Source organism: Neodiprion virginianus, chromosome 1 (genome assembly GCF_021901495.1).
Source record: "Neodiprion virginianus isolate iyNeoVirg1 chromosome 1, iyNeoVirg1.1, whole genome shotgun sequence".
Taxonomy (NCBI): domain Eukaryota; kingdom Metazoa; phylum Arthropoda; class Insecta; order Hymenoptera; family Diprionidae; genus Neodiprion; species Neodiprion virginianus.
In genome coordinates, this window is record NC_060877.1 from 5085676 (window position 1) to 5108025 (window position 22350).

General features: G+C 37.6%; 1 protein-coding gene across 1 annotated transcript; it reads left to right on the forward strand.

Moving 5' to 3' along the window:
- The first annotated feature begins 21 nt into the window (after positions 1–21).
- Positions 22–16132, forward strand: LOC124303079 (titin homolog). Its single transcript, XM_046759856.1, has 23 exons — positions 22–184; positions 775–1333; positions 1631–2061; positions 2249–2821; positions 2912–2992; positions 3583–3712; positions 4028–4364; positions 4719–4748; positions 4893–5077; positions 5162–5434; positions 5920–6296; positions 6393–6578; positions 7070–10128; positions 10268–11924; positions 12011–12167; positions 12224–12445; positions 12625–12867; positions 13064–13402; positions 13487–13679; positions 13885–14188; positions 14264–14720; positions 14934–15426; positions 15564–16132. The coding sequence occupies exons 2-23, from the start codon at positions 786–788 to the stop codon at positions 15858–15860; spliced, it is 10572 nt and encodes a 3523-aa protein (XP_046615812.1). The 5' UTR covers positions 22–184; positions 775–785; the 3' UTR covers positions 15861–16132.
- Positions 16133–22350: the final 6218 nt, after the last annotated feature.

The window sequence follows — 22350 nt, forward strand, 5'->3', positions numbered from 1 at the left end:
TGCCGCTGCAAACTTCGTGTCGACAAACATGTCCGACTGTGGAGTAAAATCTTTATCCAGTAGATTATTAATTGATTGTTGCTTTATCGAATTCCATAAAATCAGAGAAGTGCATAGTGTTTCAAGTTTGGTAAATTCTTCGACTGGTTGGGAGTAACAAAAATTTTATCAACTTCAACTACAGGTAAGAATAGTTTCGGTAGTTTAAATCACCGTTAATGTTGTCACAACCAGAACCTGCGGACTCGTGCATTCTTTTTTTTTTCCTTTTCGTTCAAAAGTTACGTTCTTTACTCAACCACATCTTGTCAATCTCATCAGACGTTAAAAATGGTGTTCATTAATTTTTGACAATAGCATTGTTTGGTCCGCTATGACGCTGACGTCGACGTGACAATTTGATAAGGTTAACGTTAAACCTAAATCACGATTGTTGACACCGACATTTTACGTAAAAAACTTACATGTAATTAGTTTTGCTGTCTATTTTATCCGTTTCACAAAAGTAAGAATTAGTTTATCCATCGCACATCCTTTAACTTTTATCAGAATTTGCAATGAATCAAGTAGTTGTGTATTCAAATCTTCAGATGCGAGTTCACTGCAAATTACAGACGTTTCCTATCCATCTACTAGCAGTAATGCTTAGTTACTAAAAAGTATAAACTTCGCTCCGACTATTGTCATTAAAAAAAAAGGTTTTTCTTATTGAAGTACATCATATGCTGATATCTGATTCAACAGACAATCAAAGTACATTATGTAATGCGATAGGTTATGAGACTATGGATGAAGACAAAGTCGTCAGTTCTCCTGACAGAGAGAACGATGAATTCAGTAGAACCATTGGCCGAACTACATTTCAACATTCTTGGGACGTCGCTGTGCCAGGCGAAGAAGATCTGCCGCTTTTACCAAAGTCGGATGAAAAACCAGAGACTGTCGATACAGACTCTGAAAAGAGTACTACATTAGACAACCCAGCGGAAAAAGAGCCTGAAGTTCTTATTCAATTTGAAAATCAGGAGGAAAAGTTGTACGAAAATGAAGATTCCTGTGACTATGAAGATTCCTATGATTATGACGATCAATATGACTACCATAACACGTATGGATACGATGGATCTTATGAATATGATGGATCATACGATTATGAAGATCCTTATGGACTAAATCCAATGATGTTAGGGAGAAATAATAGATTACCAACTAGTAATAATGGGTCCCATATTAATCCAAGATTACCGCTTGGAAATCTTCATCACTTACCTCCCCCAAGTTTTTGGGCCAATACTCCACCTCCTAGAATGATGGGTACAATGCGAATGCCGAGGTGAGAAAATTTTATAGTTTAATAATAGTCTAAAATAAAAAAAAGATTGATTCTTTTGTCATTTATCACTTCATATTTGGCCATTAAGATGATGGAAATCACACCAGTTGACAAATGGTTAATATATTTCACACATCTATTAAATACACAAATCCTGCAGAAGGGTCACTAACGTTAGACGATATCTAATGATTCAAGTCTTATTGACAACTTTTCTAAGACTTTATCCGCGCAATAATAATTGTCAATACTGGTATTTATGTTTTCTCAGTTACAGGATTAATGTTTCATTTTCAGATTTGGAGCTCATATGTCAATGGGTCAGCCACTAGGGCCAAGAGGATCGATGTTACCATTTAGGGGTCCGAGACCACCAATGGTAACAAACGCCTTGCCTAGTACTAGCACGAGTCTTTCTGCAAACGCTACTGCCAATGAGAGTTCCACAGTTAATTCACAGAGTCCGCAACTTCAGAATATTCTGAATCAAGCATCGCTCATCATGCAAATACAAAATCCAAACTCATCGAATTCAGGGACCTCGCAGACTTTACATTCAAGTTATCTTCCAACTAGTAGTCAAACTCCTGGATATGGAGGAAGCTATCCGAACTCACTAAATTCTAATTTTCAGTCACATCTTTCTTTCAATACTACTTTGGATTCGTCAAATTACAAAGCCTCGATAGATTTACCCGCATCACCAAAAGCTCCAGGTACAACACAAGGTTGGTAAATAAAAATATCTTCAAACTTGAATATAATGAAAATAATTCCAATCAACAAGACACTATTGCTATCTGAAATGAGTATTTTTATAGAAAAATGGAAGAATTCTGAAGATTGTCTAAGTGCATTAAGTACTGAATTTTCCCTGTCATCCATCTTGATAAAGTACTGATTTTTCTGTGGCAGAGTCCGACCTTTTGGGACGAAGTGACAATGCTTATTCCCCTGACGATCCAACCCCAGATGAAACTGTCTCCTCTGAACCTGACGGTAACCAGCTAGTTCAAAGTACACCGGTGATTGACGTCTCAGACATTCCGACACCACAGACGCCGGAGAAACTTGAAAAAATTGAAAATACAGAAAAAACTGACAAACCAGTAGCAAGAAACACTGTAGAGGTTGTTGAATCTACTAGTGTTGTGGAGGGTCCTAAAATGATAAAGCCTGTTTTGGGTAAAGCTCAAGCTAAAAAACGTCTTATGGCATTTGCAAATAAATTTGGTGTCCTTCCCAAAGTTCAACCTGTCAAGCCCAAGGCAAGGATAGAAACTACTGTGGGAAAATCTGAGACTATTTCGAAGCAACAGAGTTCAGATGGTGCGAGGGCAAGGACAGAGAAAGGCAAAGGCAAAGGCAAAGGTAAAGATAAGGCAAAATCTTTACTTGATGAAGTGAATGATGCTAAATTGAAAATTGAATCAGCCTTGGAAGCACAACAGCAGCACAGCAGTAGCGGAAAATCCAAAAAACATCACGGTATGGTTTTGCATCATTATAATGCAGTAAGAATGTAACAGGTCACTCCAACATTTTTTTCTTCACATTATATGCTTTGTAATCTTTTAGAGGACAGAGTTCCAGCAATCGAGGAAATTGTTAGAGAAGAGTCAATGACTAAGGGTTTACAAGAGTATAATAACCTTACAAGTAAATGTCCACACTTTCACTTTTTAAATTAGTAGTAGCAGTAGTAAGAATAATAACAATAAAAACAATAATAATCACTGTCAGTCCCTTTTGGATATATCCTCATAAGCTCATAGCTTGTGTGGGATAAGAAAGGGATGGGTTAGTGATAATCATTATGCATGAGCAAGCATTTCAAAATGTTCTATAGAAACACCTGCATTTACCCAGGAAAAGAAATTTGCAAGGAAATTCTAGAAAACCTTATCCAGGTGTAACCGGACCGAGTTCAAATCTCAGCCTGTCAATTTGGCATCCCAACGACATGACCTCTCTTATAATTATTTTGAGTTTTGGCTCAGGTTCTCTTTGGCACGCTGGGGATTTGAACTCAAGTCCTTCCGTTCTGTAGTCCCACAGGCTATGCGTGATGCTGCTATGCTCGGTTTTTAAATTAGACATAAACTTTTTTTCAATGAACACAAAAGTAGTGAGAAGTTTGATTTTTGTATCTGAACAGTTAATTTTTCCTTTGTTACTTTCTTAATGTGATTTAGTTAAATGTTTTTATTTTAGTGAAATCATTTATAGCATTGGTCCTATTTTTATAGTGAACACTGAAAGAGAGTCGAGTGGGCGTGGCAGTAGTGGTGGAAAAGGAAGGTGGAAAAAATCACGTCACAATCATTCTGACGAAGAAAATGATCACGGTTTAACTCCGCTCAGGAAATTTTCAGAGAGGTAATTATAGAAGTACGAAGTAAAAAGTAAAAAATATGCAACATTATTGAAGTTATTATTATTTACCAGCTGGAAACTGAATTATTCACATATTTAACAACATCAAAGTTACTTGGATAGCGTTAATTTTCACGTGTTTTAGTATGTTATTTCATGATATATCATTACGTCGGGAGATTATTCTTGTGTTGATTAATAATATTTGACTTCCCTCTAAGTGTAACTTTAATCTTTCCCGAATATATACTTTGCTTATATTATTGATTTTAAATCCTCAAAGTAAATTTATCTTCAAATTTTGATTTTGTTGTTAAGAAGGAGGCGTCACAGCAGAGAGCGTGATAAGGATTATAAATCAAAGGATGATAAAGGTATAAAGGATCAGTTAACTCATAAGATTTCCCAGGATAAGGATTCTCGCAAAAGAGAAAAAGAGAAGAGTAGCAGGGAAAGTAGAAAAGAAAGAAAATCAAAGGAGAGAGATCGCAAGAATTTCTGCAATTCCCCAGCAGTTCGTTCATCCAAAGAAATTGAAAAAGACAGGGAAAAGGAAAAAGCAAAGGTGAAGGAAAAGGAAAGAGAAAAGGAGAGAGAAAAAGAAAGAGAAAAGGACCGGGAAAGGGAGAAGGAAAGAGAAAAGGAGAAGGAGAAGGAGAAGGAGAAGGAGAAGGAGAAGGAGAAGGAGAAGGAGAAGGAGAAGGAGAAGGAGAAGGAGAAGGAGAAGGAGAAGGAGAAGGAGAAGGAGAAGGAGAAGGAGAAGGAGAAGGAGAAGGAGAAGGAGAAGGAGAAGGAGAAGGAGAAGGAGAAGGAGAAGGAGAAGGAGAAGGAGAAGGAGAAGGAGAAGGAGAAGGAGAAGGAGAAGGAGAAGGAGAAGGAGAAGGAGAAGGAGAAGGAGAAGGAGAAGGAGAAGGAGAAGGAGAAGGAGAAGGAGAAGGAGAAGGAGAGGGAGCGGGAGCGAGAGAGGGAGAGGGAGAGAGAGAGAGAGAGGGAGCGCGAGAGAGAGAAGGAAAGAGAAAAAGAGAGAGAAAGAGAAAGGGTGACAGAGAAGGAAAGAGAAATCGAACTGGAAAAGGAAAGGGAAAAGGAAAAAGAAAAGGAAAGAGAAAAGGAGAGAGAAAAGGAAAAAGAAAAGGAAAGGGAGAAGGAACGAGAAAAGGAGAGGGAGAAGGAAAGAGAAAAGGAAAGGGAAAGAGAAAGAGAAAGAGAAAGAGAAAAGGCACGAGAACAGGAGAGAGAAAAGGAAAGAGAAAAGGAAAAAGAAAAAGAATTTGCAAGATCTAAAAATTGGATGGAGTTGAAAAAATCTTGGCTTTCTCTGGAAGAAATAGTTAATCGACGAAAGGAAGATCGATTAATAAAGAACAGGTAACTCCCGCATTATGTATAAATTTAGTAATTTTTTTAAATGACTTTTTATTCAGGTAGCCATACAGAAATAATTACTTTCAGAACAGCACAAGATTACGCACAGCATTTCGATCAGATGTTGATGATAGGTGAATATAATTTAAAGCGTTATCCTATCATAATTGAAGGACAGGAAGGACCGCGAGAATTTCCTCCAGAGTCCGTCCGATTAACTAAAAGAGGACGAGGACCTCCAGTACTATTCTCTGAAAATCCTCGAGTATCGTTGCTACTAAATCGTCAACAGCTTTTCCAAGCCGTTTCCTCTGATCGGCGAGACAAGATGCGACAGATATGTGAAGCAAACCATATCCAGTTAGTATATTTTTTTCTAACTGACAAGTGTTCTTTTATAATATGAGTATTTCTAATGGAGGTTTCATTAATAACCTTGATTCTTATAGTATTTCCACTGAGGAAGTTTCGTATTTTAACATTATACACTTTGTAAACTTGTTTCTATTGTTCATACTTCTTGTAGTAGTCCAACTCTATCTGTCAGAGACTAGAGATAAAGAGGTTCGTGGTTACTTGATAAAATTTGAGTATAATACTCGAAAATCTAGAGCCCCTAAAAAGGACACGAATCAAAAGGAATCGAATGCCTGTAAACGTCTCATTAAATATCTTTGTGTTCTTTAGTATAAATAGGTAGGCCTTGAGAAAACAATGTTACATAAAATGTGTAACTTCTTTTTTTTCTCTTGTACTTCAATTCGGTTAGGCAACCTTATATCCTTTATATTAGTTGAACAGAGAAGTCCTCAGTTTAAAATTATTATCTTTTAACTGTCTATTAGTGTTAATTTGACTGAAGTGGATGAAGTGGATCAATCCCGATATTGGTACAAGAGAATGGAAAATGTAAACTTGTTAGAAAAAGTTACATTGCCAGAAGAAGATGATGCTCCAGGCTCTAAGTGGGAAAGTGACATTACAGTTGTGTCCCTCGAAGAAAAGAGAAATGTTTTTGACGTAGTTACAGAAGAGGCTGTAGGGAAGAATGTCGTACTTCAACGGGATGTCAGAGATATTGATGAAGTAAAAAAACTTGGAGACCCAAATGTGAAAGAAGGTATTTTTGTCATTAAATTATCTGAAGAACCTCCTGCGCAGTCCTATAGCCGCTTGCGTAGATTGCCGATTGACAATAAGCTACCTTCTCTTCAGAGTCCGCGTGAGTAGTGGTAATAGCAACTTGTTGCCCTGGCCATGCATTAAGGCAATAGAGATATTTTTATCGCTATGTTTTTTCCCAATATTCTTTTTCCAGGTGATGTATATGTACATCTTGAATCAACTAAACCTGTTTCTGTCACAGGGAAGGATGATCGAGAGTTGTCACCTTCTGATAATGCAGGGGATCAGAAACTTGTCTCGGAATACGAACAGTTCATAAAAATGGTCAGCAATGATGTTCCTGTGTCAGCCACTAACTCTGATAAAATAACTTCAAATGGTAAACTAGTTTATTTCAGTTTATTATGTGTAGTTCGTCACTCCTTTTACCCCTATAAGTATAAGTTTCACACACCTTTCTCATACTGAGCGTGCACTTCATATATTAATATAATACATCTGAGGCGTCAAGTTGAAACTGGGAAAAGAATAAAATAGAGAGTGAAAATTATACTCAGAATTTAGCCAGCTTACGATTTGCGTACAACAATCATTACTTCATCTTTGAAACATTATTCTTATATAATATAAGTTCTGTTCTCCTCTGTAGATATGACGGTATCCTTTCTCATAGAAATAAACCTTTGCATATCCCTTTCGTTTATTATTATCTAACGAATTTCATCGGGATGTTACATAGAGAATTTGTAATAATGTATAGATTAAAAATTAGTCACCCGGTAAAATTACTTGAGTCTTGTGCGTTTGTTACATAACTACTGTTCGATTGATTGGTAAAGGCTATAGTTCCGATGTTCCTTCTGATTTTAGATTCGGTTCACTCTTCGTCATCATACAGTAAACCTGATTTGAAACAATCTACAAACAGTAATACCAGGGGTTTATCAAAGATGGGTAAAATGAATGAGGATATCCCACTGAATGATACACCCAATGACATAGATGTCAGCGACGTAGAAAGTGCCAATAAATCTGACAGATCTCTGGAATCGACTTTAGTAGCTGAAACTGAATCGAAGAAGTCTAAGAACGTAACGGCGACAGAAATTGGATCGGATAGAGATACAGATGTTGCAAGCAGTAGCAAAGAAGACTCCGACGCGTCTCAATCAATTCCTAGTGATTGGGAAAATGTTAAGATCAAAGAAGAAAGACTTAGCGATGGAAGTTTGGATAACAAACACTTTAAGAAAAAAAAGAAACGTCGAAAATCAAGTAGTGATTCTTCTTCGTCATCATCATCATCTTCATCTTCTTCATCATCAGATTCTTCAGAATCTGAGGAAGATGACGAAAAGGAGAAAAGAAGAAGAAAGATGAAAAAAAGCAAAAGTCAAAATAAGCGAAAAGTAATTCGAAAGAGATCGAAGAAGAAAGCCAAATCAAGTTCAGACTCTGATAGTAGTGAGGATCAATCAAGTGAATCATCAAGTGAGGAAGAAAGAAGATTGAGAAGCAGACGAAAACGAAAGTTGAAAAAAAAGGGAAAAAAAGTAATTGTTAAAAAGAAGCGCAAGCGGAGAATAAAAACTGACTCAAGTAGCTCTGATTCGGATAGAAAATTGAAACGAACCAAGAAAAAGGAGGATAAGCAATCCCGAAAAAAACAAAAAGAGAAGACGAAAATCTTGGAAAACAAAGGTGAACTGTTGAAAAAAAAGTCTGTAGATGTGAGAAAGAGTGAGAAAAAGAACACCGCCAATGACAGAAAAGAATCAGCAAAAGATAGTAGAGGAGTTAAAGAAGAAAAGGTTGATTTTAAAAAAGGTGATGTGCCATTCCATGAAACAGACTTGATTGAGAAGATGTCTGTCCATCGGAAAAATCGTGTCCGAGAATGTAGCCACGATGATAATTTAATTGTAGCAGAAGAGGCAAACAAGTTGGATAGTGAAGAAATCCTATCCGCACCGAAACGGGATCCAAGAAAAAGAGCTGGTGAAAAAGAAAAGAAAAACGATAGAACTCATGATAAATTTTTACAGGAATGGGAAAAAGAAAGTATGCGAATGACCCAACAGATTATGCACGGAGAAGAAATTTCAGTGCATGATCTTGATAAAAAAAAAGGACGGAGCATGAATGAAAACACTATCGGAGAACCGTTCAATATTCAACAAGATGATAAGTTGAAAGAACAGGTAAAAGAAGCTAAACTTTTGGAAGAATGGGAAAAAGAAAGTGTTCGAATGACGCAGCAAATAATGCAGGAAGAACCAGTATTCAAAGAAACTACAAATAAAACAAGAAAAAGCAAGAAAAGTAGTAGCGAGTGGGAAGAAGACGACGATTTTGCTTCAACCGACAATTCAAGCATTCCACCGATATCAGTACTAGATCAATTGAATAAACGAAAAGAACGCCTAACCGATGAATGGGAGGTCGACAGCTTGGAAGAGAACCGAGAAGTAAATGAGAAAAAGAAACCTAAGCTGGAGAGAAAAATCGAGAAAGATATAAAATATGATGAAAAGACAGATACCTATATAGCTATTGAAAGAGAAATTGGCAAGGATCATAAGAAGAAACAAAACAGATTGCCAGCCCTCAGAATATGGGAAGATGAGGAAGAAGAAGGAGAAAAGGAGGCAATGATGCTGATTAAAGAAAAATTTAAACACACAAAAAAAGGTGAACCAAAAAGCAAATGGAACTTGGATGACTTGGGTGAAAACGTCGAAACTGGAGGAGAATGGAGAAATGCGGAAAAATTAGAAGATAATCAGAAACTCGCAAGAAATTGGGAAATTGAAAGATGTGACCGTACTGACTGGATGAATAAAGAAGACAATCTGGAAGATACAAAAAATAAGAAACGTAGAAGCGACATGCAAGATAATAGACGGTTTAAAGAATATTATCAAGACAATCGTAATACTACTGACCAAACTAAAGCTGAACTCAGTGGAAAAGTATCACCCAATGACTGGATAATTATGGAGGCTGAAGATGTATCAAGCAGTAAGTCTTATTCCAATACAACTGGCGGCCTGACTCCTAGAATAAAATTACATGAAGGCTTTAACATTGATGAAAAATCTGAGAAGATGAAATTCCTTCAACACAGCAGTAGGAAGGAATGGGAAGACAATGATAAGACTAGCGATTGGGAGGAGGCAGAAGAGATTACCAGTAAAAAAATTACTACTTCTGATATTGCTACGGACCCTATTAGTGGCTGGAGCAAATCTGTTGATAAAAGTACACTGGATGAGGGTGGGAGTTCAAAGATCACTGATTCAAGTCAACAAATCAAAACTAATTTTTATGAACCAAAGAAGGATAAAAAAAGCCGATGGGATGTTGAAAATTCGATCAATTACAGTGAACCAAATGAACAACTAGAACTCCAAAAGAGTGATTCGGATAAACTACTATTGATAAAATGGGAAGAGGAACATAATGATTGGATCAAAAGTACAATGCCAGCTCAAGATCAATTTACCACTAAGTCGGCATCACGCGATAATGATTTTGTACATTCTACTTTGGCAGAAAATGATACAGCTTCAAAATTGGTAACCGAAGATAAAACGAAAAAACGATATAAGGAATCTAATGAATTATGTGAATCGTATGACATGATAACTTCTAAAAAGATTGATTACACAAAACATTCTTCAGAAAGCCATAAGTTTTCTGAAAAAATTTGGAGCAATGAAAATGAGAAAAAAACCCACAATTCTCTGAGTTCCTTAATACAATTGAATTTCAAACATACTCGATCTGCTTCATCTGATCAGGATTCTGACAGTTCAGACGTTACTTCGGAAGAGACTAACTCTGTGGATGCAAACTCATCCAAGTATAATAAGAACAATTTGGAATTGTATAGTCCAAGCTCGCCAGCTCTTTCACACAGGTCTGAAGTAAGTTCAAAGAAGCAGCAATGCTTTGCATTTTATTATTGACTTACTTTTGTAAACCAAACACCGTAAAATTTTTGATTTTGAAATATTTTGAAACCTATTTGAATGTCTTACTCAAAATTTTTCCTTTTATTTGCAGGATATGGATATTTCAAGTGGAAGTAATGAAAATCAGCAAAAGGATGACGTATTGATATCAAATATTCCATTACCGTCGGATGAATTTCCAGTTATGTTTGGATGTCAAGTTGCTAGTATCCCAATGCCTGTTTCTCCCCCATCTCGAATTTCTAGTGTCCGCACTAACAGTGGTTCCGAGCGCAAGATTAGTGTCACCGTTTTGAAAGAATCGGAGAAACCTACCCAAAATTTACAAATTGAAATCAAGACCAATGAGAATACTAATTCTCCGAAAGCTGGATACAACTACACTGGCATTAGTCTAATGCCCACTGATGAGAAGTCAAAATGGGAGTCTGAAGATAGTAATTTGAAGAAACTGAGCTCTGAACATTCTGACAAATCGTCTGTCTCAAGTACTAGCGCAGAAATCAGTGTCGAAAAAGACACTAACAAAAAGAGTGTAGACATATTTGCTGATTTTGAATCAAGCAGTGACTCTAATGAAAAATCTGAGTCAGAAAATGATTTGACAAGTAATAATGTAGAACTTGATCAGAAGGAAGATCAACTCACATCTCCTTTAAAATTAATTCCAAAACAAATTTTGATTCAACGTAACTCTGAATTCAGAAGCAAATCAATTCTGGAGGCACAAAAAGCAGACATAATTCAAGGTACTATTTCATTTAAAATTCAGAAAAAAGTTCTGCAAACAAATGTTTTGCCCAGCGATGAGAATGAAGACACATTAGATGAAGTTGAAAGACAGTATAAGTCAGAGAATCAATATATTGATAACAGCGCGGATATCATGCAAAAACTTGTAGTTGACGATTTAGCGGGAGTCGAACCGGTAAAGTTAAATCCTATGAAACCTAAGATAGAAAAGGATGCATTAGTCAGGATAGAGGAAAAAAGAACAGCACCTTGTAAACAGTTCATGGAAACGTCAAGTCCCATGGTTGATAGAAGCATGTCAAAGTTCCAAGAATCAGAAAGAACGGATAGTGACAAGTACAACGATTTTTTTATTGATAAACGAGATGTTGAGAAGCCTATTAGACGTTCGTTCTCTAGATCCCGATCTTGGTCTCGGTCATCACATTCACGATCGCGATCGCGATCGCGATCAAGATCACAAACGAGAACACGATCACGATCACGTTCTCGAGATCGCAGAAAGAAGAGTCCTGAAAGAAGAGAAAGAGATAGGTGGGGTAGAGAAGATCGAAGACGAACTAGAGGAATTGAAACAAGAGAAAGGGATAAATCAAGAAAAAGGGAACGGCTTGACACTCCGACTCACGAAAGTAGAATTAGAAGTAACATCAAATATTCTGACAGAGGAGAGAGTCGTAGACGAAGTAGCCCAAGCAAAGGCAGACTTGGTGACAGACGAAACCGTTCGAAAAGTCCTATTATAAGTAAACGTACGGCTGACCGGAGCAGAAGTCGTAGTCCAATGAGTAGACGAGATCGTGACAGGAGTCCGAAGAGACGAGTGGATGGAGATAAAAAGATGACTAAATCGAATGACAGATCGGATGGAAAGGATGACAAAGATTTCTTCAAAGGCGACGAAGTTTTTTCGGCTCAATTAAAAATTTCTGAGGATAGAAGGGAGAGAATCATCAAAAGTCCAATTAGATATCCAGTTTTAAGTCCTGGGGATAGTGAGTATAATCAACACACTGATTTGATCCATTTCTTGAACGGAAGCAATTACATACACGTCATAACGTTCAATTTATTGTTTTAGATAACAGTAGGAAATACGGAAGTGCAGAACGTAAGATGGATAAGGAAAGGGATCGAGGGAGGTACAGGGACAGTATCGAAAGAGATAGAGAGAGATCTTATGACCCTATGGAAATACTCAGAGAAAAGGGCTTTGAAATGGAACGACAACGTAAGAGGTAAGAGTTGCTCAGAAATATGTGACTTTTTAATGATATGAACGTATATCTTATAGTTTCAAATTCTTCAGATTAAATGCAGAAACTGAAGATAGAAAGCATAACTGGAAATATGAGGTTGATGATGATAGAGATAAAGATACTTCTAGACGTTTGTTTCCAAATGAGTTTGACCTTGATTTTGAAGAGGATCGTTTGGGTAGAGCTGGTGATAGCTTGGATAGAGAGATAGTGGAAGGATCTATTAAATCACTCTCATCGGCTAGAGCAAGACACAGGTAGCCCCACGGACAGTCTATGTCTGTCAATTAATTCAGAATCGTACAATCGTTTTTATACTCCTTCATATTGACAGCAGTAAAAAGAAATAATTGCGTAATACGAACTATTATTTAAAAATACTCTTGCTATACGAATGTCAAACTTTTTACAACACTACTATTAAACTATGTTTTAGTGAATACAACAGGGAACCAAGCGTAGAATCACGATTGAAACGGAGCAGGGAAAAAGGTAGGGATAGAGAATCTCCAAATTGTGAAGTACGTGAAGGTAGATCTTATTCAAGATCGAGATCTCCACCTCGACTAGCGCACACTAGGACATCAGTAGACCGATATAAGAATTCGCGTAGGAGTAGGTCAAGGTCTCGGACTCCAGAGAGAAATATGAGGTCTGCAACACGGCTACATAGATCAAGGTTGGTCAATTTCTTTATTATTTAATTTGGACATGACTTGAGTATTGATTACAATTTATTCAATTGTGTATTGATTACAACAATCATTAACTCTATTATAAATCTATAAAAGTTTATGGTTTTGTAAATGTTGGAAACAAAGTGTTGTCTATGATGGATTAACGAATATTTTTATTGGTTCACAATATTTCTTCAGATCTGCATCCCTTGTAAGAGACAAAGATGATTCATCGTTACAAGAAAGTTGTACTGCTGGTAGACGGATAGAAACCATTGTACAATCAGTATCTACTGTAACAGGGATTACAGGAGTTATTCCTGACTCTACGATATCTGATTCAGAGCTTCTGCCAAGCAATGAATGTGTGAACCATGACAGCTCATTGCGATATGCAAATAATCCCAATACCAGTACAAATGAATACTATTATTACTCGGAAGGAAATTTAACGTATCCTCCCCGCATAGAAGAGTCCTCTCATCAACCAGCTGCCATTGGAATAAGTTCTCCTAAGCGTCTTTCTCTTGATGACAGGTAAATGGTTCTGCCTTTGATCATGTCCATTTTTCATTATTGTTCAATTAACTGACACTAGGACTTGGTCTACAAATTTTTTAGGTTGGAATTAGAACTGGGAATCAAAAAGAAGCAACAACAACAGATTCCGCTCACTGTACAGGATAGTCAACATGTCGGTTATCATCCTGCAGCCTTTTCTACTAATATTGCAACTTATCCATCTATGCCTCCTACCTCGATACCACCACTGCAACAACAATCTTATCAACAGCAACAACCGAAGGTGCTTCAGGTACGGCATATTTCATATATGTTAAATGTGATAATCTGCTGGAAGAGATTCCACTTTAACTTGGTGTAGAAACACTTAGATACAATCTAAGAATTGAACTAGTTATTTCCCTGCATAATATAGTAAAATCAAAGTACACACTTCTAATCGACAGAATTATCATTTAATTTCTCCTTCAATTGGAACACTCTTCAATTTTGTTTAGGTTGGTAACGTTCTGCAAGTTATACCATCGGAATTTACCAGTATTACTACTCCGCAACGAGAGTTATCTGCTATTGGGGTAAACAATTCTAGTCACGTGGTACGTGTAGGTAATGTTCTTCAAGTTGTTCCAACAACTCTTGATTGGGCTGCTGGACCTTCTTCGGATACAATAAGCTCTGCATATCATCGCCCTTGTCAGTCTACTACTCCTATTGGAGTTCCACCTCCATCGCCTGCAATAACTCTATTCCCTGCTAGTATCACTTCGCCTATTCCCATATCTAGGCCAGCAGTAATTCCACGTAAGTTTGACTTGTGCTTACAGATTCCGAGAAAATTTCATATAGTTCACTTTTGCTTTGCTATATCTATTGCAGCAGTGGTTCAACCGATTTATAATTATGAAGCGATCTTGGAGGAGCGTAAAAAAGGGCGGGAGGAGCGGAAGAAACTTAGGGAAGAACGTAGGAAGGAGAAGGAAGTGATGAGAATTGAGAGAAGAAAACGGCGTGCAGAACGTCTTGTGAAAAAAAATCTCACCCTCCGTCAGCAGGAAGGGGCTACTTTTCAGCTGCTACATGCGCCATCCCCGCCTACTCTGACCTTTACTGGAGGAGAAGATGAAGAAGATGAGGAATTAGTTTCTAGAGATAATTCATTACCTATCTGTGACGGTGATCAGTTTCAACAAATCCAACAATCGGAAGAACAAATTGACGAAACTGTCGAAGGATTAACCGAGGAGGCCGTGAAAGAAGCAAAGGATGGCAAAACCGACTGGCTGCCTCTTTTACCACCACCAGCGAAAGGCATTTTAATATCTCCTGGTTTTGGGTGAGTATCTTGTTTTCTTACTTTCGAACGTTGTGATTAGGTATTACGTATTTTGACTCTTTATCAACTGTTTACGACTTTCTATTTACGACAACTTTAATACCAGTAAGTGCTTGCATTTTTTCAATACATTATTAATTGACTCGTACTCCTTGATTAAGTTATAAACATGTTGGAATGCCAAGTATAATTTGTCTGTTACAATTGTTTCAGAAGAGAGTCTATGTCAAACGGGAATCCAGGATATCTGTTTGATGTAGATGAGGACGATAATGACCAGGTGCCAGATGAGGAACGAGAACATTTAGATACTGGTACCGATACTGAATTTGCGTTTACGGAAGAACAAGTAGAGAGACAGCTCCAAGCAATAATGGAAGAATCGAAAACCAAAGATGCATCTATTGCGGGACGATCGCGCGAGGAAGAGAAAGATGTTGAAGTTCGGAAAAGGAGGATTTTTAGAAGGAGAAGTAGAAAGTCTGTACAGTTTGCCGATGGGGTGAGGCCAGGAGAAGGAACCAGTCCTAGCGGCGGTGAGGGCGATATGCCGTCTCCACCACCGCCGATATCCGTATTGCCTTTGCGGAACAGCAATATTATAAACCATAACGCTCTGCGAGCGGCCGAGAAGAAGATAAAGGTTAAAAGATCGAAGAAAAAACATCAGAAGGTCAAACCACCCAAAACGAAGAAGAAGGTCAAGGTAAATATATAGTTTAAAAAGGCCAATGTATCTAAACTACAATTAATTCAGAGAAAATGGTGAAAATTATGTGCTTTGCGCTAGATGTAGTGGAATCCTCTTTACACCTATATGAAAAAGAATTTCGATGATTACAGGTAAAAATTATAAAATTGAAAAAATCTCGGGTGACTGTTCCTTCTCCACTGATAATTGAGGATTTGGACGAGCTGGACGAACGATCGCCGCCTCCTCCTCCGCCGGGATCTCCACCACCGCCGCATCTTTGGCCGTCTTATCTTGCGGCTTACAATGGAGCGGTGAATTTGAATCCCATAAATACCGAACCTTTGCCTCCTCCTGCAACTCTAGCTTCACCACCGCCAACCCCACTTCCTCTTTTGATTCCTCCACCTCCTTTAAACTATACAATTCAACCCTGCAACAAGACTTAGAAATAATTTATTGCGTTCCTTCGTAAAATTTACTTCTGCTTCTATCCCACATTAATAACTTTTATAAACCATCCTTGGTTTCGGCTGATGAAAGATTGTCAAAGTTGATCCCAATTGATGAACTTTTGGCAAAGTATGTAGTTTAGTGAAGAGTGATATATTATATAGTAATGTATGGATAATTAAGTTTAACTTATAGTTGTTAGGATCGTATATTTCGTGTATTACGAATGTTATGATAACTGATAGTAAATTCATATTAAAATTTAAAACATAATTATGAATATCTCCACCTAATTAACGGCTTTAATTACAAGTTAAAAAGCATCACCTTTTATTTAACTCACTTTAATTGATCTTCAATTCATTCGATGCAGTCATAACTGTACTTACGAATCAATCGAGAATCGATACCCTAACTGCAACGGAAATTTGACACTCTACGTATCTTCACTATACTACAACTACGCTACGAATGTAGAATATTTCTTGATTTGAATCTACGAGTATCAATCATCTTTTTATACTACATCGGTTATATCGCTTACAATGATTAAAATTATTGTTAAGCAATATTGATCGCGTTGTTCCGATGGAAGTTGAAATTTTTGATGCTTGATATCAGTAAAAAAAGTTTGTACTCGACTTTCACAAGAGGTGGGTCTTATAAGCACGTCTATAAAATAGTTTTTGAAATGACATCTTGGAATATAATGTCGATTTACATTCAGGGTTGACTTCTGTTTATGTAAACGTATATATATAGGTATATATATTTTTTGTATCAAACTTCGGAGGAATTACAATTAGGTCGTGGGCTTCACCATCTATAAGATGGGAATAAGGATTTGCAATATAATACTAAAGTAGAATTTATTACTATTCGAACTATAAGAGGTTCCAGGAGTCGGCAAATTTCCTTCCCTATTTCGCTATCGAAAAACGTGCACATTCTTACCGGCACTGCGGTTAAAGAATACACGCATTAAGGATCACAGCGTTCTCAACTGTATCCACTGGGTGCTGATGAGTAGAATTTTCTTGGTTCATCGTTCATTCTGTTGGTCAAAAACCGGGAAAATTCCACTGAATATCCACTGAGTGCAACCAGTTACCAACGCTACTAATTCCATTGTAATATAAAATAATATGTGTCAAATAGGCGTGTTACGCCAATAACTTGAATGCTCTTAGAAATGATACTTATTTAATAGGTATATTCATTGTATAAAAAAAAGGGGAAAAAATCCAAAAATGGAATTTCCTCTCTTTTATTAAAGCATCTTACTTCAAAATCATCATACCTGCATTAAATCTCTGATCTCTTCAAACTTATCGTTCATGTCCTAAGTGTTGACTCACAGACCATCCATATATGTATTGCATACATTTTTGGTATCATATATCAATGGTTCTTTACCGATGTAAAGTCAATGCATCATACTACCTACTTTAAATAAAGGGTTTCAATTCTAACGGTACTTTGATATAATCGGTAGAATGGTTTGTACAAAAGATAAGAGATATATGGTAATCAGTTATGGTTGTATTATATTGTATATTAATTAAGAAGCTGTATGAGAAAACAAGTTTTTAAAAGAATTATTTCTAGTTGATTTAAAATCAGATAATATCGATTCTTAGTTTTCAATTGCAATTAGTATATTTTACCGTTTTGATGCAATCACGAGTTGATTATCTAGGGTACATGTCTGTGCAATCGGAAAAAATCACAATATTCTCTATTAGATTTCTCCAATCAATAATGTCGTATTGAAAGAATTTATGCAATTTGTGAATCCTTACTTTAAACTAGTCAACTCGTAAATTAACGCTAAACTCTGTGTCACTGTTCAATCTTTTACGTAATTAATTGACGATTACATCTGTTATACATTATGCTAATGACCTGTCCGAATTGCACCAAGCAGTTCGTATAAGGACTCAAGTCGCCTAAAGTGAAAGTCACGTGACAAAACCTTTGCATATACGTATATTACATATCGCCTACTGGAAACAATAGATTCTTATTTCGTAATTAGGTGTTAGTTACGCAGGTAAGTGTCACATACACACCCTGCACCGTTATTAAGCATTGTATAACGTTTTGATCGGGAAATTTATGCAGAGTTTTATTTACTGTGCATTACCATTTCAAATATGCTATACTTGATTTTAGTTAAGAAGCATGGATGTGTATGCATGATCGTATTTACTGTTTATTGTAATTTTTGCTGTACATTACTGGCCAGATGAAATTAGAATTTACTAGTTTCAGCTAATTATATTTTTGAAGATTATAAAGACAGTCATAGTTTTCACGTCTGCATGTTTGGTACAGGTTTACAGCACAGACGAGCTACAATAAATAGCATTTGAATATTACGAAGAGTGAAGTGCGCGGTGTATACAGCACAATCGTAATCGAACATTATCTACATAGATCGAATCTCGATGTTCCGGTTCCGGGTTGATGTTAAAATTCGTTTCAACTTCATACAAATTTTGTTAGCGACGGAATTTGTTCGGTGTTTGACAGAAATAATAAGCAACAAAAAAGATTTCAATCTGCTCCGAGTTTTTATCCTAAACTTGAAATTAAAAGGCATGAAAATCGCGATGAAACTATTTGAATAAAAAGTGGTAGAACAATGGAAACGCCTGAATGTAGGCGATAATTCGTGATAAAACAATTGAACGGTTCGAAAATGTGCGATAACGTCCGCGAGTTCAGGGTCGACATTCAGAGTTGTGTTTTCGCCGAGTGTATCTCTAGCGTGTAGAGACTTGATTCTATATCGTACGTTACACAGGTATACATATCTGATCGTAAGTGAAAATTAAGTCGGCATTGCGCCGCTCCGCGTAATCGAGTAACGAACACGTATCGGGCATAGTTTGCTGCGGCGAGAAAGGCGCGCGATAGTTTTCTTTTCTTACGAAAAAAAAAAAGTGGAACGAGGAACGAGGAAAGAGGCTGTCGATAACTGCAGACACGTTCAGGTTGACAATCGCATCGAAGTGTTATGGTAAGCCAAACGAACAGAGTCGGGATTCCGTTCTCGGTGTATCGAGGCTGTTCGTGGACGGCTTCCTTCGCCCGAGCCGCGGCACAAGCTAAACCCTGTGACTCGGACTCTACTGAACTCGACATGCCGATGGCGGCAGCAGTCAGTGAGCACTTGTTGCTGGGGCACTCGGCAGCACACCGGGAATCTACGAGCGTAAGACGAGATTTTTTACAGCTCGTGTATCTCGTTCAAAAACAAGGAACGTTGTAAGAAATACTTTGGAATTCGCGCTTCGTGATAGAGACTGTGTTCACAGCTCGTTATGCTGGATTTACACCAGAGAGAAATTATTTTCCTTCGAAACTCACCGGACATCGAACGTTTTCAAAAAATTTTACCCGTCTGAAGTTGGTCACTGGTGAGGTAAAATCGATACAATCTCGTCGTTTTCTTTTTTTCCCTGTACCGACCCGTCTGTATCTGCAGTAAAGTATTGTGTTCGATCGCGAGTGATGATATTATACGTTATAATATCAGTAAATGAACGAACCATCCGACAATTGCTGATACAACAATACATACACACGATTCGCTTGTTTTCTGTCGGCGAATAAACAATCGAACTCCGCTCGGTTCCTGATACGGAACAAGACTCGTGTCTATAAGCTATAAATGCGCGGTTTGAAAAATGTTTATCAACTTGAAAAAACGCTGTACGTGATGCCGAGTTTAAATTTCCATCATTCAAATGCTGTAAACTCTTGTAAGCGTAAGCACGTGTCATGATATTTGCTTGACCGAAATATCCTAACGGTGTTCTAGGACGCGTTCAAAGAACAGTCTACAGAGTATTTTTCTTTTCGTTTATCGGTGTTCTTCGATGTTAGGTGTGCGATTGTGTTTGTGCGTGCGTGTAGTGTTGACATACTGTATAATTGCGGGTACGTAGTTTTTAATTTGAAAATCGGTGTGAAAGTGTATACAGTGATATAAAAGTATAAAGCTATAAGATATAATTATCGAGTGCAGAGATTACAGCGTCAATTGTTTAATTCGTTGCTGCTTCGTCGTTATCTAGTGTTTTTTTATCTCTCGTCTTTTCCATAAAAAATTTAAAAAACAGCCTGGTTCGATTTTCACTTGAACCTGAATTATACACACGTGGTTCGCGAAGTGCTGCGCTGTCACGCGGCTCAAATAAACACACAACAACCCGAACATGACTAAGGCTAATTACTGAGCGAGGGATAAAGGAGACAATTGAAGTGAATTATCATCGTACCTGACCAAAGAAAATACCCGGTAAGTCGTTCTACTCTATTTCAGAAACCGAACCTTACCCTTTACGACCACGGTCTTATTTGTGTTTCACACCGTTAAAAACCGCGGTGTTGATTTAGGGACCACTTGTTGTCATAAATCGAACGATTTACACCGATGATGTTTAACTTAAGGCTAATCCGTGTGGACCTTTATTGACAATTTTAATTTTCTAACAGCGCATATTCCATTAGGGCTAATTGAACTTTCGCTACGAAATAGCCTGTAATTCAATATTACCGTAAACAGGATGTACAAGCCAGCTGTTTCTTATTTCTACTTTTCAGATAACTATAGAGTTTTTATTGCGGCGGAACATGATTCGCGTATATTATATATCTGTGTAATTTTTATCCTGAAAGTCGTACCGAAGGCTGATGTCGTTTGGCTAGAATGACGTAGGGAACTGGTTGAAAATACTGAGATGTTATTTTTTCTTTATCTATCCTCTGTACAAGCTGCCTACGATAGAATCGCGTATGGATTATAACACGTCGACGATATAATTTTACAGCGGTTCACAGAGAGCGAATATCTAGTTAGCACCTTCATATGGGAAACCTGACGCCAACCTAGAGTTCTTGATTTCCAATTCAACGCAGCCTCTATACCCCTGAGCGCACACACGATTATACACTGCTTGAGGGAAATTATTTATTTCCTCCAGAAATGCATTGACTTTTAATAACCGCGTGTAGCCAAGTCGAGACGACGTTTTATCGCGATCTTGAACCTTGATATTAAACACCGAAAGACGAGAAGCTTCCTGTTTAAAACCAGATTAGAAGACTGATAGGATGGGCGCGGCGTGTCTGTGTAAATTATTGTAATGTTGACGAGCGGTTCGCCAATTGTAAAAATTTCTCTGCCTCTTCGTCACGAATTGGAATAATTATACGTTGTTACATGATAGGTATACGTATAGGTACATACATTATATGTACCTATAATACGTGTATGAAAGCGTGCGGAGATACTTTATTGCCGGGTATGAAAACTGAGATTTGAGGACAAACGCTATCCTATGCGGGGAACCGAACAACATACCGTTCACTTTCTGATCGTAGGGACTTAATTCCCTCTCTTATTATACGTTCACCTCTCACAATATTGTCGGTAAGTTGCTGCTGCAGCCTCGGGTTAGGAGCGAAATGATCGTGCTTTCTTCTTTCCGACTTGAAGAACATGCCGTAGTGTAATGATCTGTGCGATTAAGTTTAGAATCCACAAATATGTACCTACACGGAGAATTTGTCATAGATGCTGGAGAAGCACAGCTTGCTAGTTCGGTGAGAGAAACTAAATCGCGATACCTAAACGCGAAAGAATTTCTCGAGTGCCCGTTCGTTATGCACACGGTAGATTTATGCACCGATTGCAGAGTCTTGAATTGAATAATCATCGTTTCTCTCAGATCCCGATAACCAACGAAGCGCGGGATATGCTTTCCTAGGTAAAATAATTAACTTGCATACGGAAATTGAGACACAGGTGGAGGCCGATCCGTTTTCAATTAATTACTTGACCGCTGTGCACCGTGATTATAAAAACACTGACATTTACTCTAATTCCTTTTTTTCAAATCTAATCATGGATCAGCTGTATAATATTTTTTTCATTTTTCATCTTGTATACATACCTAATTGAACTTTGTTCTTATTTCGATTAAATCCCTGCAGTTGTTCGTTAAGTTGAGGGATATTCAACGAGTTTTATTTTTCGAAAATCGCGAGTTCAATTCCAGTGTTAATTATTTCCCCTCGTTTTGCGAAGCAAGGGTCGTTATTGCTTTGCGCCAATTATAAACGCTTCTCTGCACCGATTGTCCACACAAATTGTTCATGTACATAACTTGTCCAGAATTTTGCACAGGGCTTATCATTGCCCGTACATAATCGACGTTGCTAATTGCCGTAGATTGATTGAAAATGGCGGAAGTATCGATATGGTTACTCGGTTACGGGCTTGTAAAATAATCGTCCTGCACACATATGGAGGTAAGAGTCAAGAGCGCGACGAGTGAGTAAGAGGTGGAGGTGGAGGTGGAGGTGGAGGTGGAGGAGGAGGAGGACTGGTCGAATATTTCTATTAATCGATTATCCAAGTATGTAAAACGTGAAAGGTGTTGCTGCTGCGTCGTTTTGGGTTATACACATATA